Raw genomic sequence first — 27,243 nt, 5'->3', positions numbered from 1 at the left:
TGACCACTTACTTTGTAGGCAACAACTAACCTGAAGCTGATCCCTTAGTTTGGAGGTAACAACTGACCTGAAGCTGACCCCTTACTTTGTAGGCAACAACTGACCTGAAGCTGACCCCTTACTTTGTAGGCAACAACTAACCTGAAGCTGACCCCTTACTTTGTAGGCAACAACTAACCTGAAGCTGACCCCTTACTTTGTAGGTAACAACTGACCTGAAGCTGACCCCTTACTTTGTAGGCAACATCTAACCTGAAGCTGACCCCTTACTTTGTAAGCAACAACTAACCTGAAACTGATCCCTTACTTTGTAGGCAGTGACTTATCTGAAGCCGACCCCTTACTTTGAGGGGAGTAACCTGAAGCTGACCCTTGATTTGTAGGGAGCGACTAACCTGAAGCAAATCCCTGCCTTCATAAACAGCGACTAACCTTAAACTAACCCCTTGCTTCCTGGGTAACGACTTACCCAAGCTAACCACTAACCTGAAGCCAACCCCTTGCTTCACAGGCAACAACAAAAACAAAGTTACAACTTGGTTCCTAGGCTACAGCTAATTTGCAGTCGGCTTCTTCCGTCATAGGTAGCGACTAACCTGAAACCTTTCACGTTCTTCTGATTTTGCTTTTGTGGACAGAGATGCCAAAAGCTTTGCGTACGTTTTGAGGGTCCCCACCAGCTGTTTCTACTCACTATGAAGTGCCCCTTAAAATTATGAATCAAAATCTCTTTGCAATATCTCTAAGCTGTGCCCACACAGGCGTTGCCTCTTCACTGGGCTTCTTGCACAGCTCACAGGAGTACAGAAGGCTGAGACTAACTGCTTACAGACCTTGAGAAACTAGCCTTGGGTCTCAGAAGACTTCTGAAGTAGCCTTCGTAGGTCACTGGCAAATGCCTTGATCCCTTCTCCAGATCACCAGGCTGCGACACAAGCTGGGAGACCTCCATTAGACCACTGAAGATGGCAGCCATACAGAAATATGCATCCGGTATCGCGGCCGGCCTGATTTTAAATGAGGCGGCGTGTTAAGTCCAGGCATAAAAGCGAGGTGTAATGCTTTTCTGCCTCCACTAGATGCGCTGCCTCATTTTGGAGCACTGAGGAGATAGAGGAGGTGGAAAGAGTGGAGGATAAGATCTCTGCCGTGCAGTCCTCCTCTGTCTCCACTGGCCTTTGCAGTTCCCAGCTGAGCAGTGAGTTGCCTTATCCCCAAATGTCAGCTGAGGGGCGAGGTTTCCTTCCAGTCACATCTCCTCGCTGAAGATTAAAGGGAACCCTAGAGATGGAAGCTTTCCTGAAAACGAGCAGCGCTAAAATGTTACCGTCTTGAAAACCCAACATGGAATTGAACACGCGCAGTAAATGCAGCTTTAGATCTGCTTGTTTCAAGAAAGGCTTCCGGCGCCTCTGCCGCAGAGAAATCAAATGCACACATCAGCCTCCGACCACACCATGGATGCGATAACACACATAACACGTTGGCAATTGCACAATGAAAGGTAGCTAAGCAATTTCCACACCTGGAGTTGTGTTCCTTCGCATCTGGGCGAGGGGGCTGATGTACGCACTTGTTGTGTCTTGGCTGCAGCGATTCAAGAAAATGCACAGACCGAGTAAGTACTTGCCACTTATTACAGAACTGGCTGATTACAGAAGGTGTATATCTCTTAAGTGTAGAATCTGGAAGTATAGCAGGCTGTCCACACACGATATTTCCCAGAGGCCTCCCTGGTGATTGGTGTGGTCTTGTGGCTAAGTGTTAGCCTCCCACCTGTGCAACCTGGGTTTGACTCCTTGGCACAGCAGATAGTTATTTTATGGTTGTGGCGAATTTCTGTGGCGCTCACGACACAAACTTTCCAACAGCATTGTTACAGGAGAGAGAGAGAGAGGGAATGAGGTTTCTGGGCTGAGAGTATCTAGTTGGCATAGCAACCAGCACTGCCATGGCATGAAACTGCCAAATCACTAACATCTCTTTGACCAAACTCCTCCACCATGCTACCCAATGAGGAGTTCCCTAACAATGTTTGCTCCAATCAACAGATTCATAAGAAGCAAGTCGGGTGCAGAGCTTTCCATTTGCCAACTGTGCCGTGATTTCATATTGGGCTATATGTTGACAATTGGGGTAAAATTTGGGCTACTTTTTTCAGCAGATGTTTTTTGTCCTCCTTAAGCTGCCTCCCTACCCCGCTCACTCTACCCCACTCTCTCTAACCCCACCCACCTACCCTCCCCCCACACACTACCCCTCTACCAACCCCACGCCCCCACTCTACCCCCACCCAACCCTGACACTCTACCCTTCCCCCACACTCTGCCCCACCTGCCCTTCCCCCACTCTCTGCTGCCCACCCTTCTCCAACTCATTCTCTACCCCATCCCCCACTCCACCTCCTCCCCCTACAGACTTTTCTATCACTACCTTGCTACCTCACTACTTCTCCCATCCACCTGGCACTCATCTTCTCTTTCCCTGCCCCAACCTGGCCCCATGTCCATGCCCCAACCTCACTACTTTCTATCCAAACCTCATCCATTTCTACTATCTCCCCTCCCACTTAACACAAAACCTCACTTCTCCCTATCACCAATTTGACCTCAACCCTCACTGTCCCTTTATCCACCCAACCTCACCCTTCACTGTATCTCACCTCTCTGTCCCAAGACCTCGCCCTCACTTTCTCTTCCTCTACCCGATCTCACCCCTCACCATCTCCCCTCCCCCAACCAACCTCAGCCCTCCCTGCCCCCACCTACCTGACCTCAGCGCCCACCAGACCTCACCCCTCACTTTCCATCACCCACCCCTCTAGACCATCTTCCCTACTTCACACTTGCCTGCCGTGCACACCCCTGCCTACTTCTCCCACCCTATCTCACCCATTGTCCCTGCCACCATAGCTCACCCTTATCCCACAACCGTATCTCCCTCCAACCATAGCTCACCCCTAACATGACCATGCTTACTTTCAAAGTTCCATGTATCTCTATGTCCGTTGGCACATAACATTAGTAATAGCAATAGCAGAAACACTTTGGTACACACCAGTGAAGAGAATTATTTCTATGTCTATAATGTCGTTATATGATAGTTTATTTATAAAGCGCCTATACACAATGTGTTTCAAAGCGCTTCAAGGCAAGGGAGAGAACAAGGGAAAATACAAAACATTCTTACAGGCCATGAACAGTAAGGATGTGAAATTCACTATCGTACTCGGCCTGACGACATTTCAGATAGTACAAGAGCTAAGAAATAGATAAGGAAGGGAGGGGGAGAGTGGGAAGGAAATGGAAACAGACATGCGACTACCGTACTAGGCCTTACAACATTTCTGGTAGAGCCGGAGAAATAAAAAGGTGAGGGAGAGGGGTGCAGAAAGGGAGGGAAGGAACAAAACAAGCGACTTTCATACTAGGCCTGACCACATTTCAGATAGTGCTGGAGGAAGTGGGGGCAGACGAGGCTGCTAATGTACTAGGTCCAGGGACAATTCTGATAGATTAAATGCATGGAAGAAAGTAAGGAGAGGAGAAGAGGAGATAGGAAAAGGGAGAAAGGGAGAGGAGGAGAGAACAGAGAGTAAGCAGTCAAGAAGAGTGGAGAAGCAAGAGGGTAGAGCAAATACAATTGCAGAAGTCAGTAGTAACACAATGTTGCAAGCCAGGACACAAGATGAAGATGGAAACAGCATGATTCAGGGCCACCATGAGTACAAGATGCAAAGGAACCCCAGCATGAGGGTTGAGAAAGGGTGACGCACCGTGAATCAATGAAGTCCATAAAAGTAAAATCCAGCATTGGCCACAAGACAGTGATGTGAAACCAGAATTTATCAGGACAGACTCCTGCAGAAGTAGGCTGAAGGGGGTGTGGGGGGGTAGGGTATTAGTATCAAGCAAAACAGGCAACACCTGTGTGCGTGAAGGGGGGGCACAAGGAAACATCACGGGGGACCAGAGGGGGTGGGGATGGCCTGTGGGGACAGAGGGAGTAAACACATGTTGGTGCATGCTTACCTGCTGTCTGAGCAGGGGTTCGGGCCATGGGTCCTCCTGGTCCGGACAGGTCCAACCAGGAATTGGCCTTTTCTTCATCAGCCCTTTGCTTCGGACGCCCTAGATCTAAAAGTTAAGAGCAGGAAGGAAGAAGGCTGGAGGGCTCTTTAAATAGGGAAAAAGAGCGGAAACCAGGGAGGCACCAGGTGGGCGGGGCTTGCTAAGTGGAGAAAAAGAACACCAACCTGGAAGGCCACGTGACCTAGATCCACTTGCACCTGCTCCTCATCTGCAAAGGAAAAGAGGCTGGAGGGCTCCTTAAGTAGGGGAGAAGGTGCCTGCAAAGAATAACTTGCTGACATGGTTGGAATTACTGGGTAAGTATAACCCAACTATTTACTGCAGTCTTACTTATGTGAAATGCAGTAAACAACTGCAAAAGCCAAGACTATTGGCTTTACGAATGCTTTTTAAAAAAAATGAGGCTGTGTATGTGCCCAATGCACAGAAAGCGTTGCCTCTTATACTGATCCCAGTGACCTTTAAAGCATGAAGACATCAGGTACTCCTAGATTTGTTCCGAACACTGTAGGCGATTGCTGATTGCTCCAAACTTGCAAATAAGTGGACTTTGCAAAATTGGGGTTATCGCAACATTCTCAAATATACTCTCTTCCCCACTAAAAACTGAACCATCTGGTCTACATTCATAAATAGATTTGAATGTATGTTTTCTCTACAACCCCATGAGTTCCTGCCGTCATGGATGTGTCCTTTTCTGATCACTTCCACAGTCGTTATGGTTTAAGTGCACAGTCCCCTTGGTTTTCCCTTTCGAAGTATGTAAACTCCAAATGGTTGCCCCATGTTAGGAACTTTATATGTCACGAAACAAGAACATTCTAGCAAAGCACTCACCTTCTTTCTCGTGTTCCCTCTTCAATTTGCCCAGCCCGCAGACCTCACCGCACTGGCAATGGTTTTACTCCACGAGTTCCACAAAAGAAAGTTCACTATGCTGCCATTTCTGGGATCCGAGGAGGAAGCGGGGAAGGAGGTGACCGACGTGGCGAACGCTATATACAGGTAAGCTTCAGGTTGGTAGACCCTGGATTGGCACCGCGAGTGTGGGATAATGGGATAGCCACTAGCTCACATCAATCATCTCAAAAGAATCATTCAAGAATAATCAAAACATGGGGAAATGCTTGTACACATACATACATGCATTCTTCTGATGTACTTGGATATATGCAGGTGTGCAACCTGTGCAGATACAGACCCAATTAAAGCCAACCACTGTGCTCTCATTCAATCATTCCCATAGTACCCATCAGCAATAGTAGTAGGCATACCTGTGACCAAAAACCCACAGCAATCAACACTCTTCCACTCTACACATCAACACTCTTCCACTCTACACATCAACACTCTTCAACTCTACACATCAGCACTCTTCAACTATACGCATCAACACTCTTCCACTCTATGCATCAACACTCTTCAACTCTACACATCAGCACTCTTCAACTCTACGCATCAACACTCTTCCACTCTACGCATCAACACTCTTCTGCTCTATGCATCAACACTCTACTGCTCTACGCTTCCGCACTCTTCCACTCTACACATCAACACTCTTCCGCTCTACGCATCAACACTCTTCCGCTCTACACATCAACACTCTTCCGCTCTACACATCAGCACTCTTCCGCTCTATGCATCAACACTCTTCCGCTCTACGCATCAACACTCTTCCACTCTACACATCAACACTCTTCCGCTCTACGCATCAACGTCTGTCCTTCCTTTTACCCCTTCTCTCACTGTCACTAAGATTGTGTGCATGATGGCCCACCCGTAACCCCACACACACTGCATTTATAGTAAGCAGAGACATGTGGCTAGGGAGAAGTTCCACATATGTTGATTGGATGCATGTACAGACAGGGCACCACAATTCATCTTTTAGCAAGTGGAGAGTAGCCAAGGTGATGGGGAGTATGTGGAGGGTGTGAACAAGAAGGGAGACTAGAGGGGGTGCATGTGGGATCCATGGAAGTGAATGAGAATTCTTTGGGTGCTTGACAAAGATTTGGGCTAAAATATCGGATACACACACAAAGCAGATTAAGAAAGAACTTGTGAAGGAGGCCCTGGAAGGCACCATGGAAGATGTGTGAAAACCTTGAGAGCATGTGGTGAGTGGAGGTGGCTAGAAAGATGATGAGAAGAATACTGTGGTTTGGGAAGAATATGGGTAGCATGCAGGTGAGGGGGAGGATTGTGGAGAAGATCCAAGTCATGCTGAGAGAATACCGGGCGCACACAGAGGCTTGCAGAGAAGACCTCATGCATCAGACACATCTTTATCCTCCCCTTTCTGTCTTACTAGGGGCCACCTGTATACTCCAGCAGGAGATGGGTTTCAGGGTTATTTCCGTCCTGAGTTCCCACAACTGCACCTCCCGGTATTCCCCCACCGCACTTCCAGTGCGGGTTGCACTTATTTTCAGTGTGTCATGAGTTCTTACCAAGCTCTGTGGTGCCTTCACTTGCCCAACAAGGGTGGACAGAGGCCCAGATGGTGGCAATGCAGGCCCCACGTGATTCAGCTATACAGTGCAATGTAGACTTTGACTCATAAAGAACTACAAATACATTGCTTGGGAGTCCGAATCAGGATGAAAGCAATACAAATGCATTCCACACAAACACGTGTACCCAGCCTGAAGAAGGATTCGAATCTGCAGGCGATATAGTCTGTACAAGTTGGGGAAACTAGCTCTTTTTGAGGACAAAGGAAACTCATTTGTACAGTAGGACAGCTGGAACAAGCTCAGCCGCATTCAGCTCACTGTGGCCGGTCCTGCAACTACCGAGCCTGACGATTACAGATTAGGGGGTTGACTTCAGTTTATTCTTCTATTCAACCCTTTTTCCTCTGTTCTTATTCCTTTCCTCATCCATTCGTTTTGAGTTATCTAGATCCATTGGAGCAGGCTACACTCCTTTTTCCTTTCCTGTTGACTAGTCTTTTCTCCAGTCATTTGTCATCTGCGCTGTCTGGGGTCAGACTCTCTTACAGAGGCTCATTTAATTTATGGGCTAACCCCAGACCGTCACTCTCTCAAGTGGCTGCCCAGAACATGCATACCTTTGCTTTCCAGGGGTTGGTGGGAAGCATAGTGTGACTACACTCTGGGCTCTTCTAACTTCTTTGAGAAAGTCAGAGGACCACCTTCTATTTAGTAGAGCCTTAGAAACATTCCAATTTCCTGCTCAACCTTCCTGAGTGTCCTTCTCTTGCATGCGCTCTGGTCATTCTACCACTAGGAAGCCACCATCAGGGGTGTCAATGTGCTTAGAAAAACGTTTGCAACATAACATCCCTTTCGACTGAAGTCAAGAAATGTGCTCAACGTTTCATCCCAGGGACTAGGGAACCAAGATGCGTGCTGTGCGCTATATCCAAGAAGCGAGCAGGACACCATATCCTAGAGACTGTGCGTCTTGGAGTAAAGAAGCCAGACTCTGAATGGGAATCTCCACAGATAGACCCTTTAACCAGACCAGTTCTCACTCCTGAACCTGAGAGCTAGTTCTCCTTATTTTGTGTCATAGGGGTCTGGTAGGCTGAGTAGTCAAACACACAAGATCACAAAGAAATGGGGCAACGGTCATCATTGTTTAACACCGGGGAAGTGGGATAAGTGCCTAACAATTCCAAGGGGTCAAACTATAGCTAAAGTTCTAATGGCCAATTTGCAGAGGTTTGGGTAATAAAAGGCGATGGTCTCAGCTGTGTGAATATGGGTCCTCCTTTCCTCCTCCCATGTGAGGCGAGTCCCTGTTATTGAGAAGTCCTCGTCTCTTCTGAGACATCCTATTCTTCAACTCAAGATTTCCAAACAGATGACTAACACAAAGGCTCAAAACCTAAGCTTCCCTATTCTGGAAACAATGTCCAAGGCTTGGCCCAAAAGCAAATCCACAAAACGTCCCAAACTTAAGTCCATCACTATGCTGCAAAACCATAAGTTCTTTGGCTTACTTAGAGTCTGGGTCCTAATGCCCTTCTCTGCGATCCCCTGGCAAATTGTTCAAAGACACTTTTCTTGAGTTGAATTTACAATGTCCCACTTCAGCAGCCCCCTGTTTTCTCTTCAGAAGGACTGGCATATGTATCTGCCTTCACAGCTTTCCTCCAACCACTTGGATCTTTTCACAGGTTCCTAGTAGCAGACCAGGGCTGTGCGGCCTCTCTACAGACATTCCCGCCACCTGTATCTCTGCCCTTTTCTAGGGTTTAGGCATTTCGGCATGTTCTTTTTTAATAGTATTGCAGATAGGTATTTCTCCCACCTTCTGTGGGCCTTCTAGGGCAGACATTTCTTTTAAGCACCTCCTACCCCCAGCACCACAAGCACATCACCAATCTTCAGGTTATTGGTGGGGGTTCCTCAGCTCTTCACCCCGGTTCCCAGAAGGTTTTACTCTGGTTGGTCTTCAGGATTAGGCTATTTACACCCTCTGATGTTCTTCAACTTTGACTGCCTGCTGCGCTATCTGGCAGGCTTCCATCAGGCCTTTGGCTTTCTTGACCTGTTCCTTTTCTCATTTGCCTTTCATTCTCCATCCTCCTCTTTTAGTGAGGGCGACAATTCTACTTCGTCATCCTCCTGTTGTGTCAAAGGGAGGCTAAAGAAAGAAAGGCCTAGGCTTCTCAGTCTCAAGGGAATGGATTCAATCAAGCCCTTCTCCCCTTGTAGGAAGGGAGCTTCTTCCAGTACATCTGCACCCCTCTGGATCTCTTTGGCTTTCTCTGGGAGTTTCCTCTCAACTCTCCTGTGGGATTACCTTGCCCCTTTTATTATCATCCCTTTGGGGCTGGAACTGTCCCACACCTCCTATTGGTCTTGCCCGTAATGCGATTTTAACTTGTGAGGCTGATTGATTCTTCATGTATGGCCCTGTTCTCTTTCAATTAGGGTCTGTGAGCTGTAAAGCGCTGTGTCTGTCGGCATCATCTTGATTCATTCTAGAGCGGTCCCCTCATGCAGGACTGTGTCTTCTCATTTCCGCCTAGTCTGCTGACTACTCAGATCCGAAGACCCTTCTTGCGGATACGCTTCTGCATTTGATGGTCATAACGGGTAAGCCGTGCTCATGAAACGGCTGCTGCTTACAACTTTGCAGTACTGCTGAGGTCGCGACTGCACAAGTGGGGTAAGAAGGTCCACGTATTTGTGGTTTCCTGCTAGATGTCACTTGGAATAACATGGGGTAGGTCTGTGTGTGTTTGCCAGCTCCAGTGGGCCCTTCTCCCAAGGTCTCTCAAGGTGGGAATACTGATTTATTTGTGGAGCAATGGACCTAGGGGATCTCGCCTCATTCATCCTCTCGGAGGTATATCAGGTAGCTGCTGAGCCATACCGGTCCCAAACGGCCCTCTACTCAAACATGTCAATATGGGTAGTTCTTTGTACTTGCCACAAGGGGGAACCCCAGAACTTTAGGCATTTATCCCCTCCCATAACTTGTGATAAAACCCAAAAGCGCTTGTAGCGGTAACAAAATGACATACAAGTAGTATGTATCGACTTCTTTATTAGGGCCCGTACATCAGCCTTAATGGCAGCTGCCACTGTCTCCCACTCCCATGTCTTTTCCCAACTGTCACTCACCCTGTGGCAAATGTTCTACCCCTGTGTTGCATGGTGCACATGCACGATTGTGTTCCTCATGCCGCAGAACTATGATATGATATGATATGATATGATATGATAGGTTATTTATAACGCGCTTAATACCCAGAGGTTTCTAAGCGCGGACCCGGGGATCGAACCTGTGGTGGTACGTGTCGTCTTGCTTCCAAGGCAAGCACGTTGCCCCTGGGCTATCCTCCCGAGACGAGGAACACATCTCCCTTTAAACAATAACACAAGAATAGATTACTTTAACCATGGAATCCCTAAGATGTTCCCAAATGTTCTAATAATAATAATAAACATTGGGCCTCATTATGGGTCCAGCGGTAACCCCGCCGGTACTACCAGCGGGTTGACGCTGGGCCTGTAAAAAATGATCAGCGCCTGACTTCCTGGTGCCACAGGGCTATTCCAAGACCGGCTGCCGGCAAGTCGGCACCAGTAATTTAATTATTCCCCATACACATAGAGTCCAGTAGGACTCTGAATGGGGACATGAGAGCACCGGCACCGTTGGAAACGGTGCTGGTGCTCCCGTGAAACCTCTGCAGATGGGTGCCGTCCCACCCAGCAGGTCTGATATGATATGATAGGTTATTTATAACACGCTTAATGCCCAGAGGTTTCTAAACATGGACCCGGGATCGAACCTGTGTTGCTCTGTGTCATCTTGCTTCCAAGGCGAGCACGTTGCCGCTGAGCTATCCTCCCGAGACCTGCCGGGCGGGAGGGTACACGCCCACAGAGTTGTAGTGTGCCGGTCTGGAAACAACAGTGCCAGCAAGCTAAATGGCACTGTTGTTCCCAGACCGAATGAGACCCATAGTCTCTGAACCTGCTAGGATAACCGGCACTGTGTCTAAGGTGATCTCTTGTACCATGCCTACTTCCTGTTTTATCCTCACTTCCCACCTAATCGTTCTGATGAGCACTCACCTTGGTACCGTGGTTGCCCCAGTGTTCTTCATCACACTCACTTGTCTCTGCCCCCCATTATATGTTTGCCACTGCATTCCTGCATGGACGTAGTACCATTGTGGTCACTCATCAAATCCACGCTACTTCGACCTCCATCCAAAACTTCCACTTTGCTACCCAACTTGACAATTTGCTCCTTATTCCACCAACCATTCTTTCCAAGCTTTGCTGCACTACTGTTTCAGTGACCACATCAAGCTCAAAATACTGTGACTCCCCTTTGGCAACTCTGGATGGTTTTTTCTCATGCACTACATCTCCAACATCAATGTCACATTCTTTCACACACGTTTGGCTGTCAAAACGCATCTTATTGCTTTGCTGCAACTCCAGCACTCTTATCATGAATTCACCCGGCATCTACTGGAGATATTCCTTGCCCAGCTAAATAACTTATACATGCAGGCACCAACATCTTCACTGCTCTTCTTCCCCTTACTAATTCAAAGGGTGAAATTCCAGTCGCCACATGGGGCGTGGTACGGTATGCCCACAGCATGTCATTTTAAACTCTCCAAACAGGCACTCTATTTGTCATAGCCCATTGAATATATCCCTCTATTGTCCTATTGGTTCTTTCCACCAACCCATTGGCCTGAAGATGATATCGTGCCAGTCTCCATCTTTTGATTCCCAACTCACTCCCAAATAATTGCATCTCTCAGCATGTAAACTGCATTCCATTACCTGTTACTAAAAGTTTGGGAGTACCCTCTCTCCCAAACAAGTAATGTAGATATTTAATCATGGTAGCTGTGGTTGGTACTGTCATAAACGCATAACAGCTAGGGCATATCTATCATCCATATTCAATCTACGCATGGGACCTATAAAATCTATTGCTATTTTGGTCCATGGTGTTTCAGGCCAATCAACAATCTGTAATGGTACCTTTTTGCAAGGCATACCTTTGTCTGCCACTTAACATGCACCACACATGCCCACCAACCAATCCACTTCTTTGTCCATTTTTGGCCACTAATACATCTCACACACACACGCCTCTTGTTTGCGTAGACCGACCATGACCTTCATATGCAATTCTCAACAACCTTGCACAGATGCATGAAGGTGTTATCACTCTATGATCCCGTATAAGTATGCCATCTTCCACAGACCAGTCCTCACATGTTGGATCACCTCCATCAACACTATCTTGTTCGAGCACCCGTTTTTGTTCAGTGCTAGAAATCGCACTCCTCCCATCACTTAGAAATGCCACCATCTCCTTATCTTCTACCCCTTCATCCTTTGGCCCATCATCTGGAAACGGCAATCGAGACAGGAAATGATCCCTCACATTTCTGGTTCCAGGCACATCCTCCATTTTATACAGGTACTCATGAAGCTTTGAAGTGAAGCTGGTCAACCTAGGTGTGGCTTTACCAGCCCCACCGGCTTGTAATATCTTCAACAACGGCTTGTGATCCATTCTTATAGTTAACATTGTGCCCCATAAATAAGACATCAATGGTGCATGGCCCATACACATTCAAGAGCTTCTCACTCTGTCACTGAATACTGAGATTCAGCATGCCGCAACATGCATGAGGCAAATGCCACTGTCTGCACCTCTCCCAAGGCAAACACAGTACCCAAACAACACACACACTTGCATCTACTGTCACAACACAAGGTATCCCTTCTCAGAACACCTTCAATAATGGAACTTGTACAATGCACTCTTTCATTCTGTGAAAACCTTTCTCTCAACTCATTCCACTCATATGTTACTCCTTTGTCAAGCAACTCTCTCAAAGGCTCTACCAATGTGGCATAACCAGGAACGAAATTAAATGTGTATAATACTCACTCAACCCCATCAACAAGAACAGCTTATCTTGTGACCTTGATGCTTGCTTAATGGCCGTAACCAATCCTTCTCTTGGGACCCTTTCGCTGATATAACTTGACACAGATACACCACTGACGATTTTAGAAATACACATTTTGCCTTCTGTAATGTCATCTCCCTTTCCTTTAACCTAGTTAAAACTTCACACAAAATCATGTTATGCGCTTCCTGATTTTATACATATAATAGTAAATCACTTTCAATCATTGAAAGTTATCGTGCCCTTAAACATCTCATGCATCATTCGCTGAAACACTGATGAAGCTGACACCAGTGCAAATGCCATCCGTTTGAACTGAAACGCCCCTTCAAGTGTTTCAAAAGTGGTCAGCAGCTTAGAATCAGTGTGTAATAATATCTGGGGGTATGCTGCTCTCAAGTCAAGTGTTAAAAAATATTTAGCATTTGCCAACTTAGTTAGCAAATCTTCTAGCTTTGGCAACAGGTGACAGACCACATAAATTGCTGCATTTAGCTCTCTAAGGTCCACACATAGCCGAATGTCTCCTGTTTTCTTCCTGGCCTCCACTTCTGGTGATATCCATAATGATAACTCTATTGGTTCGATTATCTGCCCCTTCACCACATGGCCCAAATGAGCTGCAAGTTCTTCCCGCACACTAAAAGGCGCTGCACCTTTCTTCAATCCAATACGGTATACAAAACCGCTTAGACTGCCAAGCCGATCTTCTAAAACCACTTTGTGATCCAGCAAGATAGTTTCCAAATCATGTCCCTGAGTCACTGATAATACTTGCTCATCACTGCAAGGGTTCAGGACCATCTTCAACCGGGCCTGTGTTCCCCAAACCAGCACATTCATTCCTTTGCTGGCCAGGCTAAACTTGTCTTCAGCGAAAATCCAATTCTCCATGAAAATATCCTTGCAAGGTTATACTTTCACCTTCAAACTGTTCAGGGCCATTGCGTGCTCCCATCAGTCTCATGTGGCCAAAGAAACAACAGTAAGTCTCTTTAGAGATTATGCTCACTGTGGTGCCACAGTCTGCCATCAGATCTACATATTTTCCAAAAATGTTGACATTACACCGTGGCAATCTTCCTTTTTTCTTTACGTGCGCTGATCCCACAATTAACACTATGTTCTCTGTAATCCGGTTGTCTTCCATTTCATTTTATGCTGCTAAATTCTCATGGTCTCCCCAAGGCGTGTACATATGCTACATTCTCTACCGACTGCTGGACACATCCTACTGGATGTTATGTGTCCAATGCCCTCACATCAGTAGAATGTGCTGGTGTTGCGCATGCCACCCCTGCATCCTCTTCTCTCACTGATTCGCCTCTGTTTACTGGCACTCTTACTGTTCTCTCATTCAGATATAACCATGATGGGGTCACTCTGCTTTGTCTGGCCAAAACCTTTACTCTGCTTGCACGCAGTAAATTGCCTGGTCCAATGCCAGGTCCCCACAGCTCAATAGCCCCTCCGTATTATTTTGATGTTGCATCACACCATAATTTGGCCCCTTATTTTATGATCAACTAACTGACCAAATTTGCAGTCTGCAGCCAATATTTGCAGTCTGCAGCCAATATTCCTCAATTGACTCATCAGGCTTTTTTTTGTCCCGAATATAGAGATGGTGTCTCTCTAGTATGACATTTGTCTGCATAGAGTAATGTCTTTGCAGCCTTAGTATGGCCTCCTCATATTCATTGGTGTCCTCACCATCTAATTGCACCATGGGCAGGTGATGAAAAACTGTTTGCCCTTCCAAACCCAGTGCATTTATTAACAAAGCAGCTTTCTTCTAAGCTTTGGAATTTCCCCCATCTCAGGCTGCTAAATATGTCTCAAACACCCTGAGCCACACACCCCACTTCACAGGAGGCTTGCCAGATGTTGCCATAAATGGTGGTGGTGGCTGGGGTTGCTCATGGCTGGCAATTGTGATACAATTCCATAATAAATCTTGTAGTAATTCACTTCTATGGTCACCCTTGTGTGGCCAGGGTATGCATTGCACACCCCTCACACATTTTCCTCTGTTCACATTATGTTATTTTCTTAGCAACAGTAATCCCAGTATGCACCGCCCCCTCCAGCTTACTTCAATTCCAGGTGGATGTGATCCTATGGACCCTACTGGCCGAACAAGTCTTTTATCTGCCAGCTGTAAGGAAGGCATGTATTAAAGTAAGACAGACACAAGCGATCACAGTTCAAGGGTGTTTATTGAACTTTATCAGGGGTGTGAAAAACGATGACTGCTGGTCAAAGCATTCCAGCATATAACCTGTATTGATCTCCTCCTCCAGTATATAAAAATGGTTATTGGTTGGGCCCTCAACCCTTTTCTGGTTGATCAGGTTTTGCTTAGGAGATGATTTTGAGAGTGCTCTCCTCTCTATTTCTCTCTCTATCTTCATTTCTCTTTCTTGAGCTTCCATCAACTCTATATTTTCAGGGCAACCCTCCATAATATGACCGCACTTTCCACAAAATAAGTATTGTTCTAATTGAGAGGTTTCTGAGTCCTCCAGAGCTATAGTGGAGGTTGACCCTCTCCTATCCTTATTCAGGGGGCTAAAACATATTTTTTAGGGCATGACTGTTTGCTAGTTTTTGCTCCTCCTTGTCAATAAAGGGTTCTGCTTGTATCTTCTCATTTGGATTTCTCACCTTCTCTCCCATTCCGTCACCCCCTAATGTTCCCTTTAAACAATAAGGGTAGGGTTCTGGGATTTTATTTTGTGCAGGAGGGGTCTTTGGGTATTCTCTGTGTGCTTCCCAATGGGTTTCATATACTAGTATCCCCACTCTTTCTCCCCTATAGATCTTTATGGGGTTTATGGAGAAATTCACAAAAACAAATGTTAATTAGTCTCCGCAAGAAAAAAGGGCTGACATTTTCACTTTATCCTCCTTGCATGGTGAAATATTGAAGACCAACCAAAGGGGTATCTTATAGTTGCAGAGAGACAAAGACTTTGTCCCTTCCCTGTACTAAATAATCTTGAGGGCAAGATTTCACACCTTGAAACACGTTTATGGGCGCGTTATAAATGCCATATCATATCATATATCAAAAAAGATAAGTGTTGCCCTCAACATTCTTTTTCGGGCAGGTAAAATGGCTTGCGAGGTCAGGGAGAAACAATGGATTCCCATTCTTTGTTCCATGGGTTTAGGAACATTAGGTGCTGTTACCATAGATTTTACACCATTGATGGAAAAGGCTTTATGGTACAGTGCCTTTCTCTAGAATAAAAAGTGTTAAAATTATCCGGAAAAGAGCTGTCGTTTTGTGGCTCTTGTCTTAATACTTTGGATACAGTATTAGATTTAAAGATGGATTTCTTTTTCGGTGGGTGGGTTCCCCAATTTGTTTCAATTGAGTTATATCCCACTACTGACACCATTTTGTAAAGACGGCATGGTATCAAAGTAAGACAGATGCAAGTGATCGCAGTTCAAGGGTGTTTGTTGAACCATATCAGGGGTGTTAAAAACACCTATCTAAACCGAAATCTAGAATGGAAGTGAGCTACAGCCATCAAATAATAATAATACAGTTCCAGTGGAGTCTAGTCAAATAAAAAGTGCCTATACTAAAAAAAAAAGCCTATTGCCAATCCTTACCGCTATGCTACAAAATATTGTGGGATAATGTTCACAAAAAGAAAGAGGTGTTCACAAAATAAGTCAGGATGTTAGGCTGTTGGCCTCCCTTACCCACGTTTTTAGCACAGGAAAAGGCTCCAATACAGCACACTCCTGGGCTTCTCTTGCATGAGGTCACTATTTCTTTCACCAACATCAGGGCCTTCTGTGCCCAAGTCTCTCTTATGCAAAGTATCTTGCCTCAGAAGACCTAATGCACCATAAACAACAAAGAAGTTCCTTTCTCAATATTCACATTGGGTGATTTACTCTTCACCCGGGATCCCCCTCAGCAGGCTCCGATCTTTCTTTCTTTAGCCTCCCTCAGTCATGCTGAGACCAACTTCAATTTTTAGGCATCCCTTAGTCGGGTTCACATTTGCCACAACTATCTTCTCAGGTGTGTTACTTTTCACTGAGGATCCCCCTCTTCTGGGCTCAGACCCCTTTTCAAGAATTAGTCCTCCTTGGCCGGGCTCACACCAATTTCAGTTTACAGACAATCCAAGGCTTTCGAATGTGCATGGAATTTAATGTAACCCGCTGCAGGAACACTTCGATTTCACAGTTCAATAATTCTTCCCCGTTCAAGTGGGGGCTGGGGGACCAAACAGAGACCTTTGATTGAGCACCCGCCTGGCACTGGACCACTCTGTATCTGGTACCTATCTTGTTTTCACAAAGTTCAATTGTATTCAAGTTCTCTTTCTTCATACAATGTTGCCGCTTGCAACCTTGAGCATAACACAGTCCGGTCAACTATCAGTTTCTCCAACTCACCGGCTGTGCTGAACTCGTTGGCATTGCTTTGCTTTTGAGTCAAAGACAGTACCACAGTGGCAATCGCTTTTCCCTGACTTGGCTATCAATGCGTGAGGGCCCTGTGTACCTTTGACACATGATACACCGTCAGCTGCAATCCCTGGTCTTAAGTTTCTTTTCCTTGAGGCTTCTTGAAAGCGGTGGTTCTGTGTTCAAAAAGGGCAAGTGCATTTCCCTCCTTGTCGTCCTCTACGATCCTGCCGTCTTTCTCCTTGGTTTAAACTGCCATTCCCGAATTACTGCTTCCTGGTCCTTTTGTCTTGCTCGCCTTGCTCAGAGTGTGACTCTGAGCTCTGCCTTTTATCCCTGTGGGCAGAGTTATCAATCTTCAGGTGTGGGTTCTAGACTTGGCCAGCCTAACTTGCCTGAGTCTTTGTATTGGGGAAGATCCATGGCACGTCGCAAAAGGCAAAGCTTCCATGGTCTATCCTTTCTTTCCTTACCAAGACAACAGTGGCGTTGTAAGGATTGTGGGAGTGGTAGTGTATTCCCGGATTTTTTAAAATTGTTTACAACTTTCTGTCAGAAAAAGAATAGATGTGTTGTGAAAGGGGAGTACTTGGGTGGCCAACAGGGAAACAGGGATTCTGGGAGTTTTTTTTTTCCAATGAAACTGGGTTTAAGTGGCGTGGATTGATTGTGATATATGTGGGAAATGACAAAGGGGAAACGGAACAGGAACGATAGTGTTCTAAAAATGCAGAGGGGGACTATGGGGATGGATAACTGAAAAGAGGGGACTGATGATATTGTGGATTTTGGAAAGGATAGTTTCCTGGCTCAGGGTAAAAATTAACTCGAAGGTGGTATTGAAAAAAGATTGAACACTGGTTGATTTCTATAGTGAAAATAGGTATTATGGGTGTAATTGGATTTCCCTTTTGATAAGGGAGATTCATTAGATGGAAGGGATGAAGCTTGAAGGACTTCCTCCTCTCCTTTTTTCCCATTGTAATAACGCATATCACATAAGGTATTCCCCCGAACATCACCCCGGGTTCCCCTACCCAGGTGATCCTCTCTCGGTCGGCCACCCCCAGGGTTGGGATCTGAGAGCGCCAGCCCTCCCCTGGCCACCTGAATAAGGGATTCTTGGGGTCTACTTGGGAGAATACCCTTAGGTTTCTCACACAGCACATACTGCCCAACCTGCCAACGACTGCATGGGCCAGCACATGTAGCGGTCCCTAGTCACCACAACGTAGCAGTAACAAAATTACATACGAGCAGTATGTATTGACTCCTTTATTAGGGCCCTTACATCAGCCTTATTGACGGCTGCCACGGTCTCCCATGTCTTTCCCCAACTGTCACTCTCCCTGGGCCCAACATTCTATCCCTGTTGTCCATGGGGGGAAGCACAATCGTGTTCCTCACTCAATGGAACTATGCATCCATCATAATAGGGCTCTTTGCCAGACACTGACTATTTTACTACAGGAGTGTGAGAAAGAGCTCTGAGTACAATAAGCTAAGACAACTTGCCATTATTTAAGTTAAACAGACTCTAACCACCCCTTAAATACCCAAACCAGATAGGCCATCCTATTTTTGTTTTCCTATTCCTATTTGGCCCACCCCAGAGCTAGTGTCTTTGATAAAGAAAGCTGCAGTTGTACTTCATTCTGATTGTCTCTGGTGTTCTGTTGCTATACAAATGTTCAGAAGATGATGAGAATCCTGTGGCGGTGCTGGGAGAAAAGGAACAAGTGAGTGCTACCATTGCATACTACTCTCTGGAACATATTTAGAATATTCTGTACACGCAACCAATTCTATTCTTATGGTAGCAGTCAGAATTAACATTTTGTATTTTTTGTATTTGTATTTTTATTTATTTTTATTTATAGTGCGCAGCCTTGACCTGGGGAATCTGGGCGCGTGGTTACAGTGGTTACAAGAAGGTGGTTACAGGCAGGCAAAGTAAGTTACAACAGTGATGTAGTCTTAGCCATGGTAATACAAAGGCAAAGCATAGCTTAACAATCATAGTGCAGGAAACCAGGAATGAAGCAGGAGCTGAAATCAGAGAGAAAAGGGAGGTGTGCAAGGCGGGAGTGGTTAGAGGTCAGATAATTCGTGTTCAGAGCCTATGTAGAAGGTGAAGTGGGCTCATCAAGCTGGTGGAGCCAGAGTTTGTTTTTGTTTTTGAAGGAAGCGAACGTAGCTTCTGCTTTGAGAGTGGCAGGGGTAGCGTTCCAAAGTTTAGAAGCGAGAACTGGGAAAACTGAGCCCCCAGCAGACTGTAACTTAAATCTGGGTATGGTGAGAGTGTTGATATAGGCTGATCTCAGTGGTCTGCTTGAGGCATGCTGGGTGAAGCGGCTGGTCATGTAAACTGGCGCCAGGTTGTTCAGAGCCTTGTAGGTTAAGGCTAAGGTTTTGAGGGAAATTCGCTGCCCGACGGGGAGCCAATGGAGGCTGCGTCTAATGTCTGAGATGTGAGATCTTCTGGGGATGATGAGGGCCGCCCTTATGGCTTTGTTTTGAGCAACTTGTAGCTTGTCAATATTCTGTTGGCTGATCCCTAGGTAGAGGGCGTTGCAGTAGTCTATTTTAGCCAATATTAATGTTCTGGCTAGGATTATGCAGTTATCTGGGTTCAGGAGGGGTCTGCAGGCTGTGATAAGTTTGCAGGTATATGCCGATGCCAACGCTACGGCGTTAGTTGGTCTAGTTAGGGAGAGAGTTGCGTCCAGATAGATGCCCAGGGTTTTTGCTGTGTTTGACACGTTGATGATGTTTCCATCTATGGTGAATGCTTTGTACGCTGGATTAAATTTGGCTAACCTGGTGTGCGAACCGACGATGAGTAACTCCGTTTTCTCATCATTAAGGCAGAGCCCATGATGGGCCATCCAAGCCTGGATGATAGAGTAGATGTCATTAAGGTCCTAAGTGTCAAGAGCAAAGTCACCAGAGATAGGGATAAGTATCTGGGTGTCGTCAGCGTAGTTGTTGTACGAGACACCCAGGTAGTCAAGTATGTCAAAGAGAGGCTTGGTAAACACATTGTATAATGTGGGTGATACGCAAGATCCTTGAGGGACTCTGCATGGGACATGTGCAGGATCTGTCAAGGATAGGGGAGAGAAGACCCTCATGGTCCTATTTGCTAAAAATTAGCTGATCCAGGAAGACGCTGAGTCAGAGAGTGCGCAGCTATTTTGAGGTGGTGACAGAGGATTTTGTGGTTGACCAAGTCGAATGCCACTGAAAGATCGACCAGGAGGAGGAGTGCCATCTTGTCCTTATCTTTCAGGTCCTCAATTTGTGTTTTTCAATCTAGCAGAGCGGTTTCCGTGCCATGTTTCGGGCGGAAGCCCGATTGACGCAGACCAAGTTGTTGGTTTGATTCAAGGTATGCCTGAATTTGCAGGTATGCTGCATAGTCCAGGATTTTTAGTAGGTATGGTACCGTGGTGATGGGCCGGTAGTTTGCAGGGTTGGTTGGGTCAAGGGTGGATTTTTTGATTAAAGGGATGACCCAGGCATCTTTTAGGTTGTCAGGGACGATGCCTGATCTGAAGGAGGCATTAATGAACATTGTAATGAAAGGCGCAAGGTCGTGCGCAGCTTCCTTAATGATTGGTGTAGGGCAGGTGTCGCCTTGGCAATTCGAACGTTTACACTTTGAGATAATATTTTCCACTTCCTCAATGGATAGTGGGGAGAAACTGAATGGTTTTTGGGGGCGCGAAGAGGTGGCTGGGAGGTTGAAAGAAGGGGTGTGCAAGGTGAAGTCAGATAGGTTATTCTTCTTTGCGTTTATTTTCGCTTGTAGTAATGCAATTTTATCTAGGAGTGCCTTTTGAATATTTGTGCACCAGGCTGCATCTGGTGAGTTCCTTAGTGTTGGATTGTGCCAGTGTGATATGATTGTTATAGACATCTCTTTTGGCAGAAAAAATAGCTGCTTTGTAGGTGGAGGAGGCCTGACTTAGGTTGATTTTGTTGACCTGAGAGGGTATATTTTTCCAATGGGCTTCAGCCTTTCTTTTTTCTTTACGTAAGTCTGTGAGATGGGGGGTGAACCAGGAGTTCAGGTGAGAGCGTGGTTTCTGTTTACGTAATTTTAGAGGGGCAATGGTATTAAGGGCTTTGAGCATGGCCTGGTTGTAGATATCGACTAGGACTGTAGGGTCTGAGCTGGAGGTCTGAGGAGTATTAAGTAGAGGAAGGAAGATGGGAAGAAGTTTCTCGGTGGAGATGTCCTTCTTGTTGCATGTTTGGTTGGCAGGTGCTAGATTAGGCTTGCCGATTTGTGGACTCGAGTTGATTGTGAAGGTTATTTTGCAGTGGTCTGACCAAAGGCATGGAGTCACCGAGATCAAGTTGAGCTTGCAGTTGAGATCAGCAACCCAGTCAAGGGTGCAGGCCTTGATATGAGTAGGCTCTTGGATATGTTGGGAGAGGCCAAAGTCTGTTAGAGTATTGAGGAGGTTGGTGGCTATGGGATCATTCACATATTGGTGTCCTAAATTAAAGTCCCCTAGAAGGAGGATTTGAGAGTTGGGCTTGGTTGTTGTTGGGCATCTAAATAACAGTTGTGTTTTTCCTGCATCAGTGGTTCAACATCACTGAAGAATGTAGACCAGTGTAACCCAGAATGCATCTCTACAGCCAGCAGATATACAAGGAACACAGAGTTTCTCTCAATCTATGTATCCATTGGTGGCAGTTTCAGGGATTCTAAACTTCCTGTCTAATGAGGGAGAGTTCAACTTGTACTACACATCGGAAGGACTGCTCGGGATAGTGGGCAGGCGCGGCTCTCTGCAACATTAGCACATGCCCACCATGACCCATACCCATGTGAGCTCCAAAGGCTGCCATTATTAAAGAGTAACATACATGTTGGTGCAATTGACATATGGCTGGGGCATGTAAGTAGCAAACTTGTATAGGCCCAGGCTCCATGTCAGACACTTCCGGAGCAGCCTGCAGCGACTTCCTCACAATGCAGCATAACACAAATAAATCAAATATGAGTCAATAAATAAATGCAAGCGGCCCCCAATAGAAACCTATTTCCTACAAGAGGGCCATACAGTGAGATTGTTATTTAATGGGGTCTCTGGGCTTAAGTGATAGCCTCTGCAATAGAAACTGATATTCTTTGAATGTTAAAAACACCTTAAGATCATCTCTAAAGGACAATTGTCACGGGTATGGCAGTCTGTGCACCCACATCCTCTCATGGTCATGGGGTATTGCAGCCTGTGGACCCACATCCTCTCACAATCATGGGGTATGGCAGCCTGTGGACCCACAACCTCTCACGATCATGTGGGCCCACAGTCTCTCACGATCATGGGGTATGGCAGCCTGTGCACCCACATCCTCTCACGGTCATGGGGTATCGCAGCCTGTGGACCCACATCCTCTCACGATCATGTGGGCCCACATCCTCTCACGATCATGGGGTATGGCAGCCTGTGCAGCCACATCCTCTCACGAACATGGGGTATGGCAGCATGTGGGCCCACATCCTCTCACGATCATGGGGTATCGCAACCTATGGACCCACATCCTCTCACGGTCATGGGGTATCGCAGCCTGTGGACCCACATCCTCTCACGATCATGTGGGCCCACATCCTCTCACGATCATGGGGTATGGCAGCCTGTACACCCACATCCTCTCACGGTCATGGGGTATCGCAGCCTGTGGACCCACATCCTCTCACGATCATGAGGGCCCACATCCTCTCACGATCATGGGGTATGGCAGCCTGTACACCCACATCCTCTCACGGTCTTGGGGTATCGCAGCCTGTGGGCCCACATCCTCTCACGATCATGTGGGCCCACATCCTCTCACGATCATGGGGTATGGCAGCCTGTGCACCCACATCCTCTCACGATCATGGGGTATCGCAGCCTGTGGACTCACATCCTCTCACTATCATGTGGGCCCACATCCTCTCACGATCATGGGGTATGGCAGCCTGTGCACCCACATCCTCTCACGATCATGGGGTATGGCAGCCTGTGGGCCCACATCCTCTCACGATCATGGGGTATGGCAGGCTGTGGACCCACATCCTCTCACGATCATGGGGTATCGCAGCCTGTGCACCCACATCCTCTCACGATCATGGGGTATCGCAGCCTGTGGGCCCACATCCTCTCACGGTCATGGGGTATCGCAACCTATGGACCCACATCCTCTCACGATCATGGAGGATGGCAGCCTGTGGACCCACATCCTCTCATGATCATGATAGTGATCCCTGAACCTCATTAACATTTCCTTCTCGTCTCTCTTTCAGCCATCGGACCAAGCTTGCGGCTGCCTTTGCCCGTGTGCGAATCAGGAAAGAAGTCTCGTCCCTCTCTTGCCTCTTGTCAGAATCCATTCAGAAGCGACAAAAGATGGCTGGCTCGGTACCACTCTGTGCCTGGATCAACAAGATGAAAATGAGGTAGGTCCTCCAGTCGCTGTGCAGCAATCCAACACAGGAACGGGACTGTGAGGTGAGGGTACGGACTACAACCCCCAGAGAGCTATGGGAACACGCCAAGGGAACTTCAAAGGCATTCAGGGCTTTCCACATTCTGAGCTCTTACCAGTTCTACTGGGAATAGACAATGAAAATTGCAGGCTAAGGAGCAGAGTAGAAAGCCCTAGTGCCCAAATGATGGTGATAGTCCACTAATTGTGTCTCGTCATTCACCAAATTCTTTTAATGTATATTCGGGCATCCTCAGACTCGGACTGGCCAATAGTTCAAACCCAGAAGTGCAGGGCCAACATGTGATTCAGGGCCAGCTTTTTTGGTCAAAGGCGGTCAGTTTGATGAGTTGCATCACTGTGCAGCTGGTAGTTTGGACCATTGTTACAGAACACATGTTGAGCTTCATCCAGGTCTTCTTTGGTGAACCGGTCCCCGTTCTGAGTCTTGCAGGTCCCAAAACAGTCCTCTGCAGCTGCTGCTCTCCAAGATGAAGAGGGGTCTTTCTGGAGCAGTCTCTTCCTTATTGTCACACGTGTCAACCGCTTCCCCATGATTGCAGTGTTCTTCACCTCTGCCCATTTCAGTCGTTTCCTGGGGTCTCCTGTGGTCGGGCAACCTGTGGATGTCATTAGCCTGTGGTGCATGGGTCATCCAGCTTTAAGGTAGCGGGAATCTCGCTGGATTGTAGAACCTCAGAGACTCTAGTAAGGGGGTGTTTGCATAATGTTTGCCACACAAACCCGCCATAGGTATTGTATGGACAATGGGTCAACTCCCTAACTCTCCCTTGCCTAGTCGGTGGAGTTCTGGCCACGAATCCACCACGGGCTTCCCCTCGAGGGGTGGCATTGGGGGAGTACCCCTAATCTGCTGAATTGATATCAATTTCCTTCGTCACTGGAACATGTACCTACCTATTTACTTTGCCAATACTTGTTCTTCACTTTTAAAGTCTTCCATCTCCCTAAAACAGGTTCTTGCATGGGAGGTTTGGCTGTGAGGCACTAGTCCTACTTACCTAAACTGGGAAGGACATCTGAAGTCTTAGGAGCCTTATTTTATGAGACAGGATATTTCTTTCTGTTCCTTTTTTACTGTGTTGTTATCCATATTACTGCCTATAGTCTACTGTTTTATTAGTAAACTGCTTTTACAGTTTTAGTAGTAATTGTAGGTGATCTATCGTGTGTGTGTTGTTGTTGTTTTACTTCTGTCTAATTTGATTTGAGTGCTCTGTGTGTGTCTCTTTGTACCATTATACTACCCCCATATCTCTGGAAGTCTTTCCTCACTTTCCATTGATAGAGGTTGGCTAGACTTGAGTGTCAATAACACTGTTCACTAACTAGAGCAGTCTATCAGAACCCACCAAGGTGCCCCATGTGGTAATGCAGAGTGGTCCATTAGAAAAAGGTTATATGAACGGCTGTTAACGCAAAGAATGACGCAGCATTTGCATCAGCTTCACATGCGTAACAATTATTCAGTAAAATGGTGTGCACAGCATATGATTTAGTCCTACCCGAAGGAAAAAAAGTGCGTCAGAGTGAAAAAGTGATCACCAATCTCGTTCCTTCTCCCTCTGCAAACAAGAAAATTAGAGACGATTTTTGGCACAAGCACCAACAGACAGGGTCGGACTGGGCCATAAAAGTGTCTTGTGCACCAATGAAAAGTGGCCCACAGTAGCAAATGGCTATTCCTTTTGTGACACTGTTTGAATAGTACCCAAAAGGGAGTTTTTTTTATAAAAATTGGATGCTAATTGTTTATTTTAAAGAATATTTATTCAGCAACACTGGTCAAAACTACTAGTCGCAAAGTGAAGTAACTCATCACACTGGCTAACTTGGCCAAAAAAGTGGCCCACTTTGACGCAAAATAAAACGGGTCCACACCAGCATTTTGCATCTTTGGTTCGGCCATGGGCCTATTTCCCTATTGACACAAAAGAAAAAGATGGACACAGTATGCACACCAGAATCTAAATACTGATTTTTGTAATGCTCATAAAAATTTAGTGAGGTGCAGAGGAGAAAAACACTGCCTTGACACTAGGTAGTGGTACATAACAAGAGAAGAAAAGTGTCCACGGGCTGTGGAACACTCGCGTCCCCTGCACACTCGGGTTTTGCCAATGGCAAACAGTAATTTACAAAGAGTAGATCAAGTTTTTTAGAATAGATTTCAATGTAACAATTTGAAAATAAATTGTTTATAATACAATAAACCAGAGTAGGTGTAAAAAAAGTGTTTTGAAAAGTTTTTGAAAAAATAGCTTACTGGTTCATCACCAATTGTGTTATACTTATAAAGTCATAGTCACTCAAGTATTCACTGAGTACTTATTTTCAATAGTAATAAACAAATCACTTAGTAATTGATTTCAAGAATCATAAGATTTATTAATGCATGCCAGTCTATATTCAGCAATAATATCAATTGTTGATCGTCATATAGTGCCATGTCCTTAAATAAGAAGTGTATACATTTTGAAATATAGTAGAGGCCTAACTACTATCTGTTTGGCTCAACGCGTTTCGGGATGTAATCTCCCTTCTTCAGGAGCTGAAGGTTCTGTGTTATCACAATTCAGTTTTTCATATTTTCATAGGTGAAGTACTTCAAGACAAACAGTTCCCCTTAAAGCATAAAAGATAAGGATGTTTTTAGTACAATGTCACTACATTCTCATAAACATGATAATATATTTAGAACCAAGGCAAAAAAGGGATTCTCTACCTCTCATCGGTGCCCCTTAGGTGTCTATCTGGAGGGGGTAATCAATGTTGAAAAAATGGGGAGAACCCCTAAACTGCAATTAATCCGTATTCAACGCGTTCTTGTACTGTAGAAAAGTTAAAAAGGATGGAATATGTCTTTTAGAATGGTGCAGTGCTGTTAACAATACACTAAATTTAAACACTTAAGTGCTAGAGAGTGATGTTTAGAAACAGTACATAGAAAACTGTTCTTAATTGGTAAAAATATTACCCCAACTCAGGGGTTGTGAGAGATAACGTACACTTATGCACTCACCACATAGTAGATGAGATGGACAATGTGTCCAATGATGAGTCAGTAACTCCCGTGTTGGGAGAAAATTTGTACTTCACAAAAAAAAGCGGGATAGTGGCGGCTTAAATCATCCCCTGTAAAAAACAGAGGGTGGTAATGTCATACCTCTATCTATAGGGAGAAATTGAGCAGAGTAAAAAAAGCCTCGCAGGGCTAGAGGATTGCCATCAGATACGGCATGCTAGCAGAGCTTCTTACCTCTCCTGAGACTCTTGATTCGAGTGGCCGGCATCCGCGAATGGCGGCAAAGGCGGGAGGCCAGATTAAGTATTGTGTTGACGTCGTGCATCGGCGTAATGACGTCAGATGTAAACATCTGACGTCATTGCGCAGATCGTCACCCGCATCGCGTCACTGATCGTGCTAAAGGTGGGTAAGCATTGTAACAGACATCTTAAGTAACGTGCAAAGGCCGGTTTGTGGGGGCCTATTACACGTTAAGACAAGCTTATAAGGGGTAGAGGAATGGTATCTAGGTGCTGCAAGTTGAGTAATGTGCAGAGGCTGGTAGAAAATGGAGCTCTGCTCCATGATGGGAGGCAAGCCCTTAAATGGAACGGGAATGACAAAGGTCTGAACTACATGGGAGCTGTATGATGTGAGTATCCCAAAGAGGCACCTTTGCTCACAGTCTTAGGAATGATGCTTATTAAATTTATTTTTACACATGACTGCAGATGCACTTGTTGATGGTCCTTTAG

The 27,243-nt window shown here is 46.0% G+C and overlaps 1 protein-coding gene across 1 annotated transcript in view; it reads left to right on the top strand.

The window, feature by feature from the left end:
• LOC138528680 (putative methyltransferase NSUN7) overlaps positions 1–27,243 on the top strand; it is a 379,481-nt gene that overhangs the window by 127,212 nt on the left and 225,026 nt on the right. The window contains exons 3-4 of the mRNA XM_069640537.1: positions 4,963–5,096; positions 23,279–23,431. Coding sequence (XP_069496638.1) covers positions 4,963–5,096; positions 23,279–23,431 — 287 coding nt within the window. The remainder of the gene's footprint in view (positions 1–4,962; positions 5,097–23,278; positions 23,432–27,243) is intronic.

Source organism: Ambystoma mexicanum, chromosome 7q (assembly GCF_040938575.1).
Source record: "Ambystoma mexicanum isolate Mex_15411 chromosome 7q, UKY_AmexF1_1, whole genome shotgun sequence".
Lineage (NCBI taxonomy): Eukaryota > Metazoa > Chordata > Amphibia > Caudata > Ambystomatidae > Ambystoma > Ambystoma mexicanum.
Note: the sequence above shows the minus strand (reverse complement) of the source record. Positions and strands in the feature narration are given on the sequence as shown.